The sequence below is a fragment of the Pristis pectinata genome, chromosome 14 (assembly GCF_009764475.1).
Source record: "Pristis pectinata isolate sPriPec2 chromosome 14, sPriPec2.1.pri, whole genome shotgun sequence".
Classification (NCBI taxonomy): Eukaryota; Metazoa; Chordata; class Chondrichthyes; order Rhinopristiformes; family Pristidae; genus Pristis; species Pristis pectinata.
Window position 1 is genome coordinate 8,390,428 of NC_067418.1, and position 19,534 is coordinate 8,409,961.

At 47.5% G+C, this 19,534-nt stretch overlaps 1 protein-coding gene across 1 annotated transcript in view; it reads left to right on the forward strand.

Moving 5' to 3' along the window:
- The first annotated feature begins 2,112 nt into the window (after window positions 1–2,112).
- The window catches only part of prrg4 (proline rich Gla (G-carboxyglutamic acid) 4 (transmembrane)), a 45,151-nt gene continuing 27,729 nt past the window's right edge, over window positions 2,113–19,534 (forward strand). Inside the window, exons 1-2 of the mRNA XM_052029286.1 lie at window positions 2,113–2,208; window positions 8,421–8,545. Coding sequence (XP_051885246.1) covers window positions 8,422–8,545 — 124 coding nt within the window. The 5' untranslated portion in view covers window positions 2,113–2,208; window position 8,421. The remainder of the gene's footprint in view (window positions 2,209–8,420; window positions 8,546–19,534) is intronic.

The window sequence follows — 19,534 nt, forward strand, 5'->3', positions numbered from 1 at the left end:
TCCCCCTCCTCTCCCTCAGTGTCGTGTCCTCCCCTCCCCCCTTCCCCCTCCGCTCTCCCCTCTCCCTTCCCTCTCCCCATCTCCCCTCTCCTCCCATCCCCCTCTCTCCCCCTCCCTCCCTCTCCCCCCCTCCCCCCACCCCCAATCCCTCCCCCCTCCAATCCCTCCCCCTCTCCCCCACCCCTCCCCTCCCCAATCCCCTCTCCCCCTTTCCCCTCTCTCCCCTAAACCCTCCTCCCCCCACCCGTCCCCCTCCCCTCCTCTTCCCCTCCCCCCTCTCTCCCTCCCTCCCCCCACTCCCTCTCCTCCCCCCTCACTCCCCCTCTCCCCCCTCACTCCCCCTCCCCCCCCACTCCCCCTCCTCACTCCCCCTCCCCCCTCTCCCCCCTCACTCCCCCTCCCCCCTCTCCCCCTCTCTCCCTCACCCCCCCTTTCCACCTTCCCCTCCCCCATCCTCTCACCCCCTCCCCTCTACCCCGTCTCCCTTCCCCTCCTCCTCTCCCCTCCCCGTCCCCCCTTCACCTCCCCTCCTCCTCTCCCCCTTCCTCTCCCCCTCCCCTTCCTCTCCCCCTCTCTCCCCCTCCCCCCTCCCCCCTCTCTCCCCCTCCCCCCTCTCTCCCCCTCCCCCTCCCCCCTCTCTCCCCCTTCCCCCTCTCTCCCCTCCCCCTCCCCCTCTCCCTCCCCTCCCCCCTCTCTCCCCTCCCCCTCCCCCCTCTCCCTCCCCTCCCCCTCTCCCTCCCCTCCCCCTCTCCCTCCCCTCCCCCTCCCCCTCTCTCCCCCCCCTCTCTGCCCCTCCCCCCCTCTCCCCCCCTCCCCCCCTCTCTCCCCCTCCCCCCTCTCTCCCCCTTCCCCCTCTCTCCCCCTTCCCCCCTCTCTCCCCCTCCCCGCCCCTCCCCCTCCCCCCTCTCTCCCCCTTCCCCCTCTCTCCCCCTTCCCCCCTCTCTCCCCTCCCCCTCCCCCCTCTCTGCCCCTCCCCCTCCCCCCTCTCTCCCCCTCCCCCCTCTCTGCCCCTCCCCCTCCCCCCTCTCTCCCCCTCCCCGCCCCTCCCCCTCCCCTCTCTCCCCCCCTCTCTCCCCTCCCCCTCCCCTCTCTCCCCCCCCCTCTCCCCTCCCCCCTCTCTCCCCTCCCCCTCCCCCCTCTCCCCTCCCTCCCCTCCCCCTCCCCCCTTCCCCCTCCCCTCCCCCCTTCCCCCTCCCCTCCCCCTCCCCCCTTCCCTCCCCCTCCCCCTTCCCTCTCTCTCCCCTCCCCCTTCCCCCTCCCCCTCTCTCTCCCCTCCCCCTCCCCCTCTCTCTCCCCTCCCCCTCTCTCTCCCCTCCCCCTCCCCCCTCTCTCCCCTCCCCCTCCCCCCTCTCTCCCCTCCCCCTCCCCCCTCTCCCCTCCCCCTCTCTCCCCTCCCCCTCTCTCCCCTCCCCCTCCCCCCTCTCTCCCCTCCCCTTCCCCCCTCCCCCCTCTCTCCCCTCCCCCCTCTCTCCCCTCCCCCTCCCCTCCCCCCCCTTCCCTCCCCCCCTCCCCCCCCTTCCCTCCCCCCCTCCCCCCTTCCCTCCCCCCCTCCCCCCCTTCCCTCCTCTCCCCCCTCCCCTCCTCTCTCCCCCCCTCCCCCCCTTCCCTCCTCTCTCCCCTCCCCCCCTTCCCTTCCCCCTCCCCCCTTCCCTTCCCCCTCCCCTCCCCCCTTCCCTTCCCCCTCCCCCCCTCCCCTTCCCTTCCCCCCTCCCCCTTCCCTTCCCCCCCTTCCCTTCCCCCCTTCCCTTCCTCCCCTCCCCCTCCCCTTCCCCCCCCTCCCCTCCCCCTTCCCTCCCCCTCCCCTTCCCCCCCTCCCCCTTCCCCCCCTCCCCCTTCCCCCCTCCCCTCCCCCTTCCCTTCCCCTCCCCTCCCCCTTCCCTTCCCCCCTCTCTCCCCTTCCCCCTCCCCTCTCTCCCCTTCCCCCTCCCTCTCTCCCCTTCTCCCTCCCTCTCTCCCCCCCCCGCCTCCCTCTCTCCCCCTCCCCCTCCCCCTCCCCCTTCCCCCTCCCCCCCCCTCCCCCTTCCCCCTCCCCCCCTTCTCCCCCTCCCCCCCTTCTCCCCCTCCCCCCCTTCTCCCCCCCTTCTCCCCCTCCCCTCTCCCAGCGCCGGGCCGCTCCGCCCATTCACTGCGTGTGCCGCCGCCCGCACTCCGTCCGGCTGAGTTGGATCCACCGCCGAGGAGCGATCTCAGCGCCGCGCTCATTGCCAGGTCGGTAGAGACGGGATCCCCGTTCGCCGCAGACACTCCCCCTCCCTCCCGGCGCTGAGGCTGCCTCCACTACCCCGCTCCTCGGGAAAGCGCCGCATTTACCGGATCCACATTAAACACAGCGGGGCAATAACGGGACATTCCCGCCTGTGAACTTGGGCCGGTCCGTTTTGTGTCTGGGGTTTTATCTGTTGTTGAAGGGACCGGGGTTGGTGGGGGGTGTCCCGCCGGGGGGGTGCCCACTGCGGCTCTGTCCCCTGACCCTTGTTATAATAGCGCCGGTCTCCGTTATTTTGCATCTTCGAAGTCTCGGTTGAAGCATCCAGAACCATCTGCGTAAATAAAACAGAAAGTCTCGGTTTCACATTCCGTGAAATTCCCGGAGTCGGGCTTTGCAGGTCTGGGGAGTCACACTTGGCTCCGGGCTGCACCTACAACAACAAGGTTGGATACAAAGTGAAACCACTCGACATCATTGTGGTATCACTTCTGACGTCGACCCGGATTGCTACAGGATTCCCAGGCGTTGCTCTTCCCTTCAGCAGTCAGGAGGAGTGTTTCTGTAACCGCTACAGATTGTCAATGCTTTAATAGAATCAGTGGATTGTATCCAGCAGATCGTTTGTTGCTGCACGTACCAATATCTGCAACCTCTGACTCCCCAGAAAATACACGGCACAGAAATGGGCCCTTTCTGCCACCCTGTGATTGATGCCCATCAACGCTGATCCCATTTGCCTGCATTAAGCCCATATCCCTCTGTTTCTTTCTTATCCATGAACCTGCCAAATGCCTTTCAAATGCTAGGAAGTTGTGGGCATGCTATGTTGGCGCCGGAAGCGTGGCGACACTTACGGGCTGCCCCCAGAAGACTCTACGCAAAAGGTGCATTTCACGGTGTGTTTCTATGTACATGTGACTTAAGATATCACCTTATCTTAAATGTAAATGTTTCTGCCTCTACTACTTCCTGGGGCAGCTCGTTCCAGATATTCACCACCCTCTGTGTGAAAATTTACCCCTCAGATCTACTTCAAAATTCTCCCCTCTCACTTTAAATCTATGCTGTCTAGTTTTAGATTCCCCTGCCTTGGGAAAAAGACTGTCACTACCTACGCTATCTATGCCCCTCGTAATCTTATAAACCTCTATAAGATCATCACTCAGCTTTCTGTGCTCCAGTGAGACCAATCCTAGCAATCTCAGCAATCCCAGCCTATAAACCCAGCCTATCCAATCTCTCCTTGTAACTACAGCCCTCCATGCCAGGCAACATCCTGGCAAATCTCTTCTGCACCTTTTCTAATGCTACCACATCGTTCCTGCAGTGTGGTGACCAGAACTGTACACAATACTCCCAAGTGCAGCCTGTCCAATGTTTTGTGCAGCTGCAACATGATGTCCCAACGCTTATACTCAATACCTTGGCCTCTGAAGGCAAGTGTACCGAGTACCTTCATCATTACCCTATTCACCTGTGTGTCATTTTCAGGGAACTATGAACTTGCACCCCAAGGTCTCTCTAGATCAACAATCCGAAGGTCTCTGCCATTTACAGTATATGTCCTGCTGGCAGTTGACATCCCAACACTTTGCTCACTCAATGTACCTCTTTGGAGATATTGCTTGCTCCTCAAACCCTGCCTTCCCTCTTTAGGACCATAAACAAAGAAAGTAAAATGCAATTTAAAAGCAAATATTTCTGGTTTATGTAAGGTTTTGCCTTCACCGATTATTGATCAATAGATATCATTGATTGTAGAAGGTTTTGCAGATCTTCCTTGGAGAGAGAAGCAGTTAACATTGTCAGTTCAGTGGCAAATCATCAAGAGTTCTGAAGATCAGGCACTGATTTTAATGTTAGCTCTGTTTCTCTGCCGTTTACACTCCAACCCCTGTCTTTTCCATGCAGAATAAAAAAATCTCTTGAGATCATCATATCTTATGGTTGAAGAAATAAAGATAATTGCCATTTCTCAAGTGCTTTTGAGGACAGCAAGACAACCAAAGCAGCTTTACAGCCAATTAAGTAATTTTTGAAATGGAGTCATTATTGCAGGCAACTCAGTAAACAGCTTCTAGTCAGCAAGATCCCACAAACAGCAGTGGGATCTTGAGGGATGACTGTTGATCAGACTCTAGAGAAGAACTCAGTTTGAATTGTGAAGCTGACATCTGGATGTGTTGCCAGAATGTTACAAAACAAAAATAGTTTCAAATGCAAAACAAGTTGGTATTGTCTTTATCAGAAGGATGGTACGACAGGGAGCGTCCAGAGAGAGTCAGTGCCAGGAACGGCTTGTTGTAAAAGCTCCTGTGAACTAGCAAAGTTGAACATCCTATCCAATTCACCCTTTGCAAGGTTTTATGTAAAACTTTAATGCATTTTCCCCCATTGAAGATTGTAGCTTTTATAAAATCATGTATGTCAGGATATTGGACATCCACTTGTAAGGTAGAAACTTCTGGAGCTGCAGAAGAGGGAGTTGATTGGATTTCAGCAAGGTTTTTGACAAGGCTCCAAACTGACAAAGACACCCGTGCTCCCAGGGATGGTGGTGGCTTGGATCCACAGCTGGCTCATCGGCAGGCAGGAAGCAAGGGGGAATGTCTGGTCACCTCACTACAGGAAGGATGTGGAAGCCATAAAAAGGGTGCAGAGGAGATTTACAAGGATGTTGCCTGGATTGGGGAGCATGCCTTCTGAAAACAGGTTGAGTGAACTTGGCCTTTTCTCCTTGGAGCGACAGACGACGAGAGGTGACCTGATAGAGGTGTATAAGATGATAAGAGGCATTGATCGTTTGGTTTGTCAGAGGCTCTTTCCCAGGGCTGAAATGGTTGCCACAAGAGGACATAGGTTTAAGGTGCTGGGGAGTAGGTATAGAGATGTCAGGGGTAAGTTTTTTATTCAGAGAGTGGTGAGTGCATGGAATGGGCTGCCCACAATGATGGTGGAGGCGGATATGATAGGGTCTTTTAAGGGACTTTTGGATAGGTACATGGAGCTTAGAAAAATAGAGAGCTATGGGTAAGCCTAGTAATTTCTAAGGTAGGGACATGTTCAGGCACAGCTTTGTGGACCGAAGGGCCTGTATTGTGCTGTAGGTTTTCTATGTTTCTCAGGTGTTTCTGTGACTGAAAGGCTGTTACCAATGAGAAGCCATGAGGATCAATACTTGGCCATTTGATTTATGTTGTGTATATTAGTAGTGTCGTGGAGAAATACAGCAAGGAAACGTGTCCCTTGGTCCACCAAGTCCACACCGGCCATCAGACCCTCATTTTTAAACTGAGTCTTCACTAATCCCATCTAATTCTCCCTACATTCCTATCAATTAGCCCCAGATCCTACCGCTCACCTACACAAGGGGCAATTTACAGCGTTAAGCTATCAACCCGCAAAACCGCACGTCTGTGGGATGTGGAAGGAAACCAGAGCACCAAGAGGAAGATAAGATTTCTTTATTCATCACATGTACATCGAAACACACAGTGAAATGCACCTTTTTGTGTTGCGTGTTCTGGGGGCAGCCCACAAGTGTCACCACACTTCCAGCGCCAACATAGCATGCCCACAGCTTCCTAACCTGTACATCTTTGGAATGTGGGAGGAAACCCACCCACACAGTCACAGAGAATATGCAAACTCCACACAGACATCACCCGAGATCAGGATTGAACCCGGCTCTCTGGAGTTATGAGACAGCAGCTCTACTGGCTGGGCCACTATGCTGCCCTCAAGTGATTTAGACTCACATGTAGGGGCACAATGAATAAATTTGAAGATGATACAAGAATTGGTTGTGTTGTTGACAGAGAGGAGGAAAGGTTTAGAATTCAGGAGGATATAGATGATGCGTTCCTTTCAACAGAAAAGTGGCATAAGGAATTTAGTCCAAAGGTTAGGTGACTGAGGACATGATGTGAGGCAAGAGAATGTACTGTAAATGGGCAGGTATTGAGAAGTGAGTAGGGACAGAGAGACTTCCTGCTGTATACCCACAGATTCTTAGAGATAGAGGAAAGTGGATAATGTTGTTTAAGAAGTCACATGGGATACTCTCATTAGTTGAGGCATAGAATATAAGAGTGGGGAGATTATGCGTTTCTCCCTATTTTTCCTCTGGGAGTGGAGGACATGCCCAGACCAACCTGCCGGGTACATCTTCTTGCTCTGCATTTTGCAACTCCTCCATTCTTTTGTCTATGTTCTCACTCTCCAACTGCTCCCATTCACTCATTGACCAGATAACCATGTTTACTGCTTATCCCATGGTCACCCCATTGAGAGACACCCCATCATCCCTGCAGTTTAACGAGTTTCTTTTGTCTTCTTCCCAGTTCTTCGACCTGAAATGTTTCTCTTCCCACAGATCTGGCCTGACCTTCTGAGTATTTCCAGCATTTTTTATGTTTTTTATTTTAGACTTTGAGCATCTACAGTTTTTTTTATTTTTCCGAGATTATACTAGAATTGTATACAACACTTATTAGCCCACAGCTTGTCTACATTTCTGGTCATAATGTTACAGGAATGATGTCCCTTGGTCCACCAAGTCCACACTGGCCATCAGACCCTCATTTTTAAATTAAGTCTTCCCTAAATCCCATTTAATTCTCCCTACTTTCCTATCAATTAGCCCCAGATCCTACCTCTCAAATACACAAGGGGCAATTTATCCCAGAGAAGTCGCAGAGATCTGTAAAGACATTGCTAAGACTGAAAAGTCATTGCCGTGAGGCTTTTAGCGGGGGTTGTTTTACTTTATTTTGGATCACTTAAGGCTGGGTGGGAAGTTAATTGAGGCGTAAAATTATGCAGCGTCAAAACAAAATAGGAAAACCAGGAGGGTACAGATTTAAAGAGGTAAAGGTTTAGAAGGGAGATTTTTATTTGGGTTATGGGTCTGGAACTCACTGTCTGAAAGAGTGGCAGAGGCAGACACCATCCTCAGAAGTGCCTAGGTGCATAATTGAAGAACTGTGAGCTGCAAAGCTACGGTTCAAGGCTGGGGACTGAGATTGGGTTGAGCAGCTCTTTTTGGACCGACACGGAATCAATAGGCATAATTGCTTCCTTCTGCGTCATTAATGTTCTATTTTTCTTTGCTGTCACTCTTCAAAAATGCTGGGTCCATGGGCCAACAGTGCTGAGTGATGCTGTGATTGTAATGCCTTTAACTTGCTAAAGGCTGCTTAATGTAACAGTGCTAAAAGCCAGCCAGCGTGGAGATGGTGGAGCAGTTCCCCATCAATGTAGGTCATTCAGTGGTGCAGGCTTGGTGAGCACATTACTGTAAATGTCAAACATTGATTTTTATGCACATAATTCACGAATACCAATCCTCCACTCTGCATTTTTCTGAAGAAACGGCCCTGCTTTTAATTGGATTTGTTGCTGCCCTCCATGCTTCCTCTGCTCTTTAAACTTAGCTTCCTGAGTAAATTGACTTTGCTTTTCATCAGAGTGTTTGTGGTCAGCCCATCATCCCGCTCCATCTCAACCTTAGAACATTCAGAAAGTGATATTGAAATTTAGTTGTAGGCGCTGTGTTTTTAAGAGTTGTACAGCACAGAAATGAGCCCTTTGACCCACAGGCTTCATGCTGACATTTTTGCCAATCCACATTAATCCCATTTGCCTGCATTGGGTCTGTGTCCTTCTACGCCTTGTCTATGTAAGTACCTGCCTAGTAGTGCTTGTAGCTGACTCCACCACTTCCCCTGGTGGCAAGTTCCAGATATCAACCACTAGGCAGGCACAGTAGCAGTAGTGTAGTGGTTAGCGTAATGCTATTACAGTGCCAGCGACCCAGGTTCAATTCTGACCGCTGTCTGTAAGGAGTTTGTACTTTGTCCCTGTGTCTGCGTGGGTTTCCTCCGGGTGCTCCGGTTTCCTCCCACATTCCAAAGATGTACAGGTTAGGAAGTTGTGGGCATGCTATGTTGGTGCCGGAAGCGTGGCAACACTTGTGGGCTGCCCCCCAGAACACTCTACGCAAACGATGCATTTCACTGTGTGTTTCGATGTATATCTGACTAATTAAGATATCATATCATCTCTGTGTTTAAAAAAAACTTTCCCCTCAAATCCCCTTTAAAACTCCTCCTGCTCACTTAAACCTATGCCCTCCTGTTTTCGATACTCCTACCTTGTCTATAAAGTTTAACACGTTATATTTGGTACTAATGAAATCCTCTCTTAGCAGGATGACAGTCAAGCTTTATCTGCTTCTGTTTATCAGTCAACTGCCTGTCCTGTTTAATGCGTTATCCGGGTGTGTTGACGCATCGACAACACAAACCAATCACACTCCACAGCCACAGAGAAAAGGTAAGTTTTTTAAATATATTTAATGTAATTGTAATGATCATCCCCTCTCTCCTCCTCCTGTAGTTGAACTAGTGTTACATAGAACACAGAACAGTACAGCACAGGAACAAGCACTTCAGCCCATGATGTTGTGCCAAACTAATTAACCACCTAACTAAACGAATCCCTTCTGCCTACACAATTGGTATTGGTTTATTATTGTCACTTGTACTGAGGGACAGTGAAAAATTTGTCTTGCATACCATTCATACAGATCAATTCATTCCACAGTGCATTGAGGTTGTACGGGGTAAAAACAATAACAGAATAGAGAGTAAAGTGTCACACAAATGTCCATCTCCCTCCATTCTCTGCACATTCATGTGTCTATCTAAGAGCCTCTTAAACGCCGCTATCATATCTGCCTCCACTTCCAGCCCTGGCAGTATGTTCCAGGCACCCACCACTCTCTGTGTAAAAAAAAACTTGCTCCATACATCTCCTTTGAACTTACCCTGTCTGATTTTAAATGCATTCCCTCTAGTATTAGACATTTTGACCCTGGGAAAAAGATACTGGCTGTCTATCTTTGCCTCTCATAATCTTATAAACTTCTATCAGGTCTCTCCTCAGCCTCCACTGCTCCAGAGAAAACAACCCAAGCCTGTCCAACCTCTCCCCATACCACAGCCCTCTAAACTAGGCATCATCCTGGTAAACCTCTTCTGAACCCTCTCCAAAGCCTTCATATCCTTCCTATAATGGGGCAACCAGAATAGAATGCAATACTCCAGATGTGGCTTCACCAGAGTTTTGTAAAGCTGCAACATAACTTCCTGACTCTTGAACTCAGTGCCTCGACTAATAAAGGCAAGCATGCCATATGCCTTCTTTACCACACTAACAAACCTGTGCAGCCACTTTACAGGGGGGGCTATGGAGTTGGACCCCAAGATCCCTCTGTACATCAACGCTGTTAAGGGTCCTGCCATTAACTGTGTACTGTCCCTTTATATTTGATCTAGTGTTGATCCTCATCCATTGTTAAAATGATAGACAGTTATAATCTGTGCAAAAATCTATCTGTTCCTGTTTATTTGGGGTATGTCCGTGGCTTTGCTCATTGCAGATCTATATCCCAACTCCATTCTCCCGGTTTAGCTCCATTGAGCCAACATTAGGTCATGAAAATCAATACTAACTGCAGATGCTGGATATCTGAAATAAAAGCAGAAAATGCTGGGGAAAAACTCAGCAGTTCAGGCAGCATCTGTGGAAAGAGAAACAGTTAATGTTTCACGTCTGGGACCCTTCATCAGAACTGAGAGAGAGGAAGAAGCTAGGCTAGGTAACCGAGAAGGTGGGTAGAATTTCTCTGATCGGGTGAAATAATGTGGTTGTTAAAGAGAAACTAAGGGCATCAATCACTAAGGACCCTCACCATCTGGGACATGCCCTCTTTTAGTTACTACCATCGGGGAGGAGGTACAGGAGCCTGAAGACCCACACTCAATGACTTAGGAACATCTTCTTCTCCTTTGCCATCAGATTTCTGAACCCATGAGCTACCTCATTATTCCTTTTTTTTTGCACTATTTATTTATTCTGTAATTTATAGTAATTTTATTTCTTGCACTGTACTGCTGCTGCAAAACAACACATTTCACAACATATAAATCAGTGATAATAAATCTGATTCTGAATTAAGCTTCTCTGTGTAATGTGTTGCTCATGTCTGTGTAATGCCCAGCGGACTAGAATAGACAATTGAAATAAGATGGAAGAGAGGGATGGCAGACAAAAATGGACGGTCCTGTTATAAACAGAAAGAGCAATGTTTTGGAGACATGTAGACGGGCACGTGAACAGGCAGAGGAATAGAGGTATATAGATCACGTGTAGGCAGATGGGATCAGCCCTGATGCAGGGTTTTGGCCCGAAACGTCGACAATTCCTTTTGCCTCACAGATGCCGATTGGCCCGCTGAGTTCCTCCAGCAGATTGTTTATCACTGGGATTAGTTTGGATTAGGATTATGGTCAGCACAGACATCATGGGCCGAAGGGCCTGTTCCTGTGCTGTACTGTTCTCTGTTCTATCTGAAGGCGGAGAACGCAGTACTGAGTCCTACAGGCTGCAACTTGTCCTGATGAAAGATGAGAGAACAAGGTACAGGAGAAACTCAGCGGGTTGAGCAGCATTTGTGGAGGGAAATGGATAGTCAATGTTTCTGTTCGAGACCCTTCACCTGGACTGGGAGATGTTGTTCCTCAAGCTTGCATTGGGTCTCCTGGTAACAGTACAAGAGGTCAGAGTGGGTGTGGGATGGTGAATTAAAGTGGCAGGCAACTGGGTCATGAAAATTTCATCTGAAAATTCACTTGTTCTCGTTAAAGTAAGTTTTAAAAAGAGACTAGAGAAACAAAGGACTGCAGACGCTGGAATCTAGATGAAAAACACGACGATGCTGGAGGGACTCAGCAGGCCAGGCAGCATCTGTGGAGAAAAGCAGGCAGTCAACGTTTTGGGTCAGGACCCTTCTTCAGGACTGAAGATAGGAAAAGGGGAAGCCCGATATATAGGAGGGAAAAGCAGGGCAGTGATAGGTGGACAAAAGAGGGGAGGCAGGGTGGGCACAAGGTGGTGATAGGTAGATGCAGGTAAGAGATAGTGATGGGCAGGTGCGGGGGAGGAGGGGAGAGCAGATCCACTGGGGGATGGGTCAAAGGTAAGGAGAGAGAGGAAAGGACTATTCCTCGACAGACCGTAGTGTATTTTGGCACCTTCTAATTCTGTGCCTCGCTCCAGAGACCAGAACACAAAATCTAGGCACACCCTGCCAGTACTGGAGAGTCTCCAGGCTGTTGGAGATGCTGTCAGAGGATATTTAATGACTCAGACAATTGGTGTTCTTTTTGGAATAAAGAAGGCTGAGAGATTTGCTGGAGGCGTACATGGCGCGGTTAGAATGAGGCGAGAAGCTCTTCCCATTAACAGATAGTTCAAGGACCAGGTGGCAGGGATTTAAAGTGTTGGGCAAAAGATTATGGAGTCATAGAATTGTACAGCATTGAAACAGGCCCTTCAGCCCACCATGTCTATGCTGACCATATTGCTATCCATAGTTATCCCACTTGCCTGCATTAATTTCCACATCCCTCTATGCCCTGATCATTCAAGTACCTGTCCAGATGCCTCTTAAATACCTTTACTGTTCCTGCCTCCACCACCTCTGGCACCTCATTCCAGATACCAACTAATCTTTGTGCGGAAAAATATACCTCTCAGATCTCCTTGAAACCCCTTCCTTCTCACTATTAACCTATACCCTCTAGTTTTAGACACTCCTACCATGGGAGACAGACACTGGCTATCTGTTTTATCTATGCTTCAGAATTTTAAATACCTCCATCATGTCACGTCTCAGCCCCCTTCACTCCAGGGAAAACAGACCTTGCCTCTCCAATCTCTCCTGGTAACACAAGCCCTCCAATCCAGGCAACATGCTTTTGAATCTTTTCTGCACTCTCTCTAACTTAATCATGTCCTTTCCATAGTTTAGTGACCAGAACTGAACACAGTACTCCAAGTGCAGCTGGACCAATGATCTGTACAACTGTAATGTGGCGTCCCAACTCTTTGGCCGATGAAGGCAAGCATGCCGTATGCCCTTCTTCACCACCCTGTCTACCTGTGTTGCCCCTTTCAGGGAACTATGTTCTTGTACCCCAAGGTCTCTCTGTTCAACAACACTCCCCAGAGCCCTGTCATTCATTGCATGTGTCTACCCTAGTTAAACTTCCCAAAATGCATCACTTTGCACTTGAGTTAAACTCCATTTGCCATTCCTTTGCCCACTTTCCCAGATGATCAACATCCTGTTGTAACCTGAGGCAACTTCTTCACTATCCACTATACCACTAATTTTGGTGTCATCTGCGAACTTCTAAACCTTGCCATCTATGTTCTCATTTAGGGGAGGTTGTGAGGAAAAAAGGTTGTTTCTTTTGCAGGAAGTAGTGATGATGTGGAACTTGTAGCCTGTGGGATGATGGGAACAGCCGGTCGGGGCGTTTGAAAGAGAATGGACACTAGGCAGGATAATTGGAGTGCTATAGAAGAGCTGAGGAAGGGCACTGACTAGATTCTTTTACAAAGAACCGACATGGACTTCGCGGTCCAAATGTCTGAACGTGCCCTTGTGATTCTATGATCCAAATGGAATCTGCATGCCCTTTCAGGTTGATATAAAACATCCCATGGTCTTGCTCAAAGAAGAGTTGTGGAATTCTCTCTAGCTCTCTCTAGCTCCCTGACCCCCTCAAGCATCAGCAGTTTAAAACCTGATTATTATTATATTGCTCAGAGTTGTAGAGACCTACAGCACAGGCACAGGCCCTTTGGCCCAACTTGTCCATGCTGACTATCTATACTAATCCCACTTTCCTGCATTTGGACTATGTCCTTCTATTCCTTTCCTATCCATGTACCTGTCCAAATGCTTTTTAAATACTGTGATTGTACCAGTCTCTACCACCACCTCTGGCAGCTTGTTCCATACCCACCACCCTCCGTGTGAAGAACTTGCCCCTCAGGTCCCCTTTAAATATTTCCCCTCTCACCTTCAACCTATGTCCACTAATTTTAGACTCCACTACCCTTGGAAAAAGACTATGACTACCTACTCTATCTATGTTCTTCATAATTTTATAAACCTCTATAAGGTCACCCCTCAGCCTCTTATGCTCCAGTGAGAACAATACCAGCCTATCCAATCACTTCTTGCAACTAAAGCCCTCCATACCGGGCAACATCCCGGTGAAGCTCTTCTCTCTTTCTAGTGCTGTCACATTATGACCAGAACAGCACACAATATTCCAAATGTGGCCCAACCAATGTCCTGTACAGGTTCAATATGATGTTCCAACTATTGTGTGCAGTTCTGGATACTCAGGTAAATGAAGGATGTGGAGCCTTTGGAGAGGATACAGAAGAGCTTCATCAGGATGTTGTCTGGCTATAAGGAGAGGTTGAAAATTATTTCAACCTCTCCTTATTTTCTCTGGAGCGTCAGAGGCTGAGGGGAGACCTGATAGAAGTTAATAAAATTATGAAAGGCATAGATAAGGTAGATAGTCAGAGGCTTTGTCCAAGGTAGAAATGCCAAATACTTGAGGGCATAGCTTTAACATGAAGGGGGTAAAGTTGAAAGGAGATGTGTGGGGTAAGTTCTTTACACGGTGCCTGGAATGCATTGCCAAGGGGAATGGTGGAAGCAGACACAATAATTGTGTTTATGTGATATTTGGACAGGCACATGAACATGAAGAGAATGGAGTGATATGGATCATGTGCCAGCAGATAGGTTTAGTTTAACTTGGCATCACTGTTGGCACAGATATCATGAGCTGAAGGGCCTGTTTCTCTGCTGTCCTGTTCTATGTTAACTCTTATACTCAGGACCCTTGCTTGTGCCCTAGCAAACTAAACCCCTTCTTCCCTAGAATGTTATCCACCTGTGTCACCATTTTCAGGGCACTATGAACTTGTACCCCAAGGTTCCTCTGTACATCAATGCTTCTAAGGTCCCTGCCATTTACTGTACATGTCCTGCCAGTATTAGACAACGCAAAATGCATTACCTCACACTTCTCCGATGTAAATTCCACCTGTCACTGCTCCACCCAACTTTCCGGCTGATCTATGTCCCTTAGGCAACCATCTTCGCTATCTACAACCACACCAATCTTTGTGTCGTCAGCAAGCTTACTTATCAGATCACAGACATTCTCATCCAAGTCATTTATATATATGACAAACAACAAAGGTCCCAGCATTGACTCCTGCAGTACACCACTGGTTACAGACTTCCAGTCAGAAAAACAACCCTCCAACACTACGCTCTGGCTCCTATCACCAAGCTAATTTTGGATCCAGTTTGCCAAAACACCTTATATCCTTTGTGTCCTAACTTTCTGGACCAGCCTACCATGTGGGACCTAATCAAAAGCCTTGCTAAAGTCCATGTATACCATGTCTACCACCTTGCCTTCATCAATTTTCTTAGTTACCTCCTCAAAAACAAAACAATTGGATTTGTGAGGTAGGATTTCCCATGCACTAAACCTTGCTGACTCCCCCTAATCAGTCCCTGCTTTTTAGAGTGATCATAAACCCTACCGCTCAGCATTTTTTTCAATAGTTTCCCTACTACTGACGTAAGGCTCACTGGCCTGTAGTTTTCTGGCTTATCTCCACTGCCCTTCTTGAATATGGAAAGAACGTTAGTTACCCTCTGGTCTTCCAGTACCTCACCGGTGCCTTTTTAAAAGGGACAGTGCTTGCTGGCCACATATTATTTGTTATATTTCCCTATCTTTAAGCTGTGACCAATCTTATGGGAAAAAAATATTAGCCAGATTAGAATATCCTGAGGCCAAGATGTACATGTGACTAATAAAGATATCTTAGAGACATACAACATGCAACAGGCCCTATATCTCACCAAGTCCATGCTAACCATCAACCACCCATTTACACTAATCATACATTAACCCCGTTTTGATTCTCATTGATCTACATTGGTGGTTAGTGCTGTATAAATGGAAACTGTTCTCTTATCTTTGCTTTGTGTTTTTATTTTAACCAAAATGGATTAATTGTGGGTTTGATGCAATTGTCCGCTTGTGGTCATGCATTTTGGCAATGACTTCCCCTGTAGGTGTTGCAGTGCAGTCTTATATAATGGAAAATAAATATTAATCAGTCAAGTGTCTGCTCTTGACTGGTACACTAGAATGTCGTAGACAGGAGTGGGAGGAAGTGGCATTGCACATCAATATTTCCTTTGAAAGTTGGGTCTATATAAAAATTATCTTTCTAGATCATGTTTGGGTCATTTTTGTGTGTAAGTACTTTTCATGTTGGAAACATTTTAGAACTGATAGTGAATGTGAATATTCACATGAACAGCATCTCTGTGGAATATTAACAGTACTGATAGTGCCAACAAAATGAATCAAATTCCACTACTTTACAATGAACTCTGTACCCTCTGTCCCGGTGCAGTAGGTATAACTTAGAAACTGGGAACCAGTGCCAGGAGGTGAATGCACAGAACAATTCAGCCAATGTACAAGTGCATTTTTAAGTATTACTTATTATGACACAGAAGGAGGCCATTCAGCCCATTGTTACCATGCTGGCTCGCAGCACAGCAATCTCGTCAGACCCATTCCTTTGTAAACTATTCTCTCTCACTACAAATGCAAGGCAAGTCATTTAAGGTGTCAATAGTAAACAAGTGCAGTTTGCTTTTAAAGTTTTTTAGTTGAAGTGGTGCTCTTTTATTCTGTTTTGGTTTGGTATTGGTATTGGTTTATTATTGTCACTTGTATCGAGGTACAGTGAAAAACTTGTCTTACAAACCGATCTTACAGGTCAATTCATTACACAGTGCAGTTACATTGAGTTAGTACAGAGTGCATTGATGTAGTACAGGTAAAAACAATAACAGTACGAGTAAAGTGTCACAGCTACAGAGAAAGTGCAGTGCAATAAGGTGCAAGGTCACAACAAGGTAGATCATGAGGTCATAGGTCATAGTCCATGTCCATTGTATAAGGGAACTGTTCAATAGTCTTATCACAGTGGGGTAGAAGCTGTCCTTAAGTCCTGGTGGTACTTGCCCTCAGGATCCTGTATCTTCTACCCGATGGAAGAGGAGAGAAGAGAGAATGTCCCGGGTGGGTGGGGTCTTTGATTATGCTGGCTGCTGCACCAAGACAATGAGAGGTAAAGACAGAGTCCAGGGAGGGGAGACTGGTGTCCATAATGCATTGGGCTGTGTCCACAACTCTCTACAGCTTCTTGCGGTCTTGGGCAGAGCAGTTGCCGTACCAAGCCGTGATACATCCAGATAGGATGCTTTCTATGGTGCATCGGTAAAAGTTGGTGAGAGTCAAAGGGGGACAAACCAAATTTCTTTAGCTTCCTGAGGAAGTAGAGGCGCTGGTGAGCTTTCTTGGCCATGGCATCCATGTGGTTTGTCCAGGACAGGTTGTTGGTGATGTTCACTCCCAGGAACTTGAAGGTCAACCCTCTTGACCTCAGAGCCATTGATGAAGACAGGTGCATGTACACCCCCCCCTTTCCTGAAGTCAATGACCAGCTCTTTAGTTTTGTTGACATTGAGGGAAAGGTTGTTGTCATGAAACTATTCCACTATCTCCTTCTTGTACTCCGACTCATCACTGTTTGAGATACGGGTGCAGTAGTAAATCTGATGCCAAAGAAATCCCGCACAAAGAGTGTATGTGTTTTATGGCTATCACTTTGATTATCAAAGTACTGAACAGATATTCCAGGCTCGTGTGGCTATCTTAATTTCCATGTTAAAATGTTCATAAACATTAAAGATAGACAATCCGAAGAGCTCTATTGGCATTGGTTTATTATTGTCACTTGTACTGAGGTACAGTGAAAAACTTGTCTTGCATACCGATTGTACAGGTCAATTCATTGCATTGAGATAGTACAGGGTAAAAACAGTAACAGAATACAGAGGGTCACTGCTACAGGGAAGCTCTAGGAAACTATTCCTGGTCAATATTTTGCAAAGCCCATTCAGTTCCCATGTCATTGGAAGGAAAAGTAGATCAATAAAGAAAGAGGGCTCTTCACAGCCTTGTGAAGTTTCAAAATATTTTACAGCTAATGAATGAGCTGTTGCTGTTGAATTTTATGATTCTATGACTCAATTAGCTTTGGGGAAACGTGGCAATCAGTGTGCATGCAGCAAGCAAAGTCTCACCAATGGTAACAAAATAACAGCCAGAAATGTTTGTTTTGTGATGTTGGTTAAGGGATAAATTTTGGCCGGAACACTGGGATGAACAGTCCTGGTGGAAACTGAAATACACTGGTGTCTCACTTGGTGTTACCCCATAGAGCATTGATCCCTTATAGTGCTATTGGTCTGGGGGAAAAATATTTTTACTAATAAGTGCTAGAAAACAAAAATAAATAATCAAAGCTTATCAGCTTGCTGAAGGTGTCTAGGTACCACGTTGGTCACATTGCCCAGGCCAATGGTATCTGTGGTGCTCAGTCAATGGAAGCACAGTACGTAATCGATTTGAATATGTCTTTGGAGCTTAGTGCAATAATGCGTAACTCTAATGATTTGCTTAAGCCACTGGAATGGGATTTGAACCAATATCCTTCTGACTCAGGGGCAATAGCATTACAGAATGTGTTTGGGGCTTACTTATCCTGGCTTTCAGTGTCCGTACAAAGTAGGCAATAAAGCAGTAATCTTTTGAGAGCTGGTGGGAGCCTCCATTGAGAGAATCGTCTCAGATCATTTCGTTTTGACGTAGCAGAAAATGAATAGAGGGATATGGGCCAAACGGGAGCAAATGGGACTAGCTTAGATGGGTAGGGCTGAAGGACCTGTTCCGTGCTGTGTGACTCTAAAATCAGGCGTGAATAGTATTCTGGCTGACTCTTGCAGGCATGAGAACAGGAGGTCCTTTAATCCTTTCTACCTGACCTGCAGCACAGGCGCTGTATTCAATTGGAGGGAAGGATGTGGGTGCACATGAGGTAACTTATAGAACCCACAGCTGGCACAATGACTGCTGCTCCTTCAAGGGTCCAGAATCTGCAGGAGATCCGATGACAACCCCATCTTCACTCACCTTTTCTTCTCCCCTTTCACCTTCTCTTTGGTCCACACCTTGCTTCCTTTCGTCTGAGAGTTGGAACTCATTATGTGGGAACGTGCAGCTACAGTGCAGAGCTCCACTTCTGAAAATGGAGATTCAATGTCTCTGTAGAGATTTTGCACTCTGTATGGACAGATGTTTCCAAGAATTTAAGTACCATCACAACACATATTTCTGGGAACTGCAATAGTGTATGGTTCCTGTCTCTCAGTATGTTTCAGTCTCCAATTGCAATGGAGTCGTAGAGAGATACAGCATGGAAACAGGCCCTTCAGCCCACTGAATCCGTGCTACACTACATGGTATCTGGACATATTCAGCAAGCTGATAACCACCTACACTAATCATAGATTAATCCCAGTTTTATTCTGCCCACAGTCTCATCAACTCCCCCAGGTCTTACCACTCACCTATATACTAGGGGCAATCTATAGTGGCTAATTAACTTACCAACCTGCGTGTTTTTGGGATGTGGGAGGAGATTGGAGCACCCGGAGGAAACCCACATAGTCACAGGAACATGCAACCTCCACACAGACAGCACCCAAGGTTAGGATTGCTAACCTGGGTTGCTGGAGCTGAGTTCTACTAGATGCATCATTGTGCTGCCCCACAATAGGCTATACATCACAGGCACAACCCTCCTCACCGTCAAGGACATCTTCAAGTGGTGGTGCGTCAAGAAGGTGGCATCCATTATTAAGGACCCTCACCATCCGGGACATGCCGTCTTCACATTACTACCATTAGGGAGGAGGTACAGGAGCCTGAAGACCCACACTCAATGATTCAGAAACAGATTCTTCCCCTCCGCCATGAGATTTCTGAACCGTCCATGAACACTATCTTGTTATCCTTTTTTTTTGCACTATATTATTTATTTTTGTACTTTTAATTTCTTTTAACTGTACAACAAATTTCATGTCATATAAGTCAATGATAATAATTCTGATTGACCCTTGTGGGTGAAAAATTTGTATACATTCTCCCTTTAGACCTTGGAATACCAAACAACTTTCCCCTCAATCGGAAGCTGAACACTGAACCTCTAACCTAACCTCGTCCTTATCATAACCAAAACCATGACTGCTCTTTCAACATCCTTTTTCGAACTAGATGTTTATTATTGAACTCTCCAACACAATCCCATTATGGGTTAGATGATGTGAAGTTGGATAATTAAGAGGATGAGTTGATTAAAGTGGCAGCAAAACTCGATCTTGGATGATCAGAAAAACACATGTGAAGGGCGATTGTTCTGTTGCCCATAAACTCAAGTCCA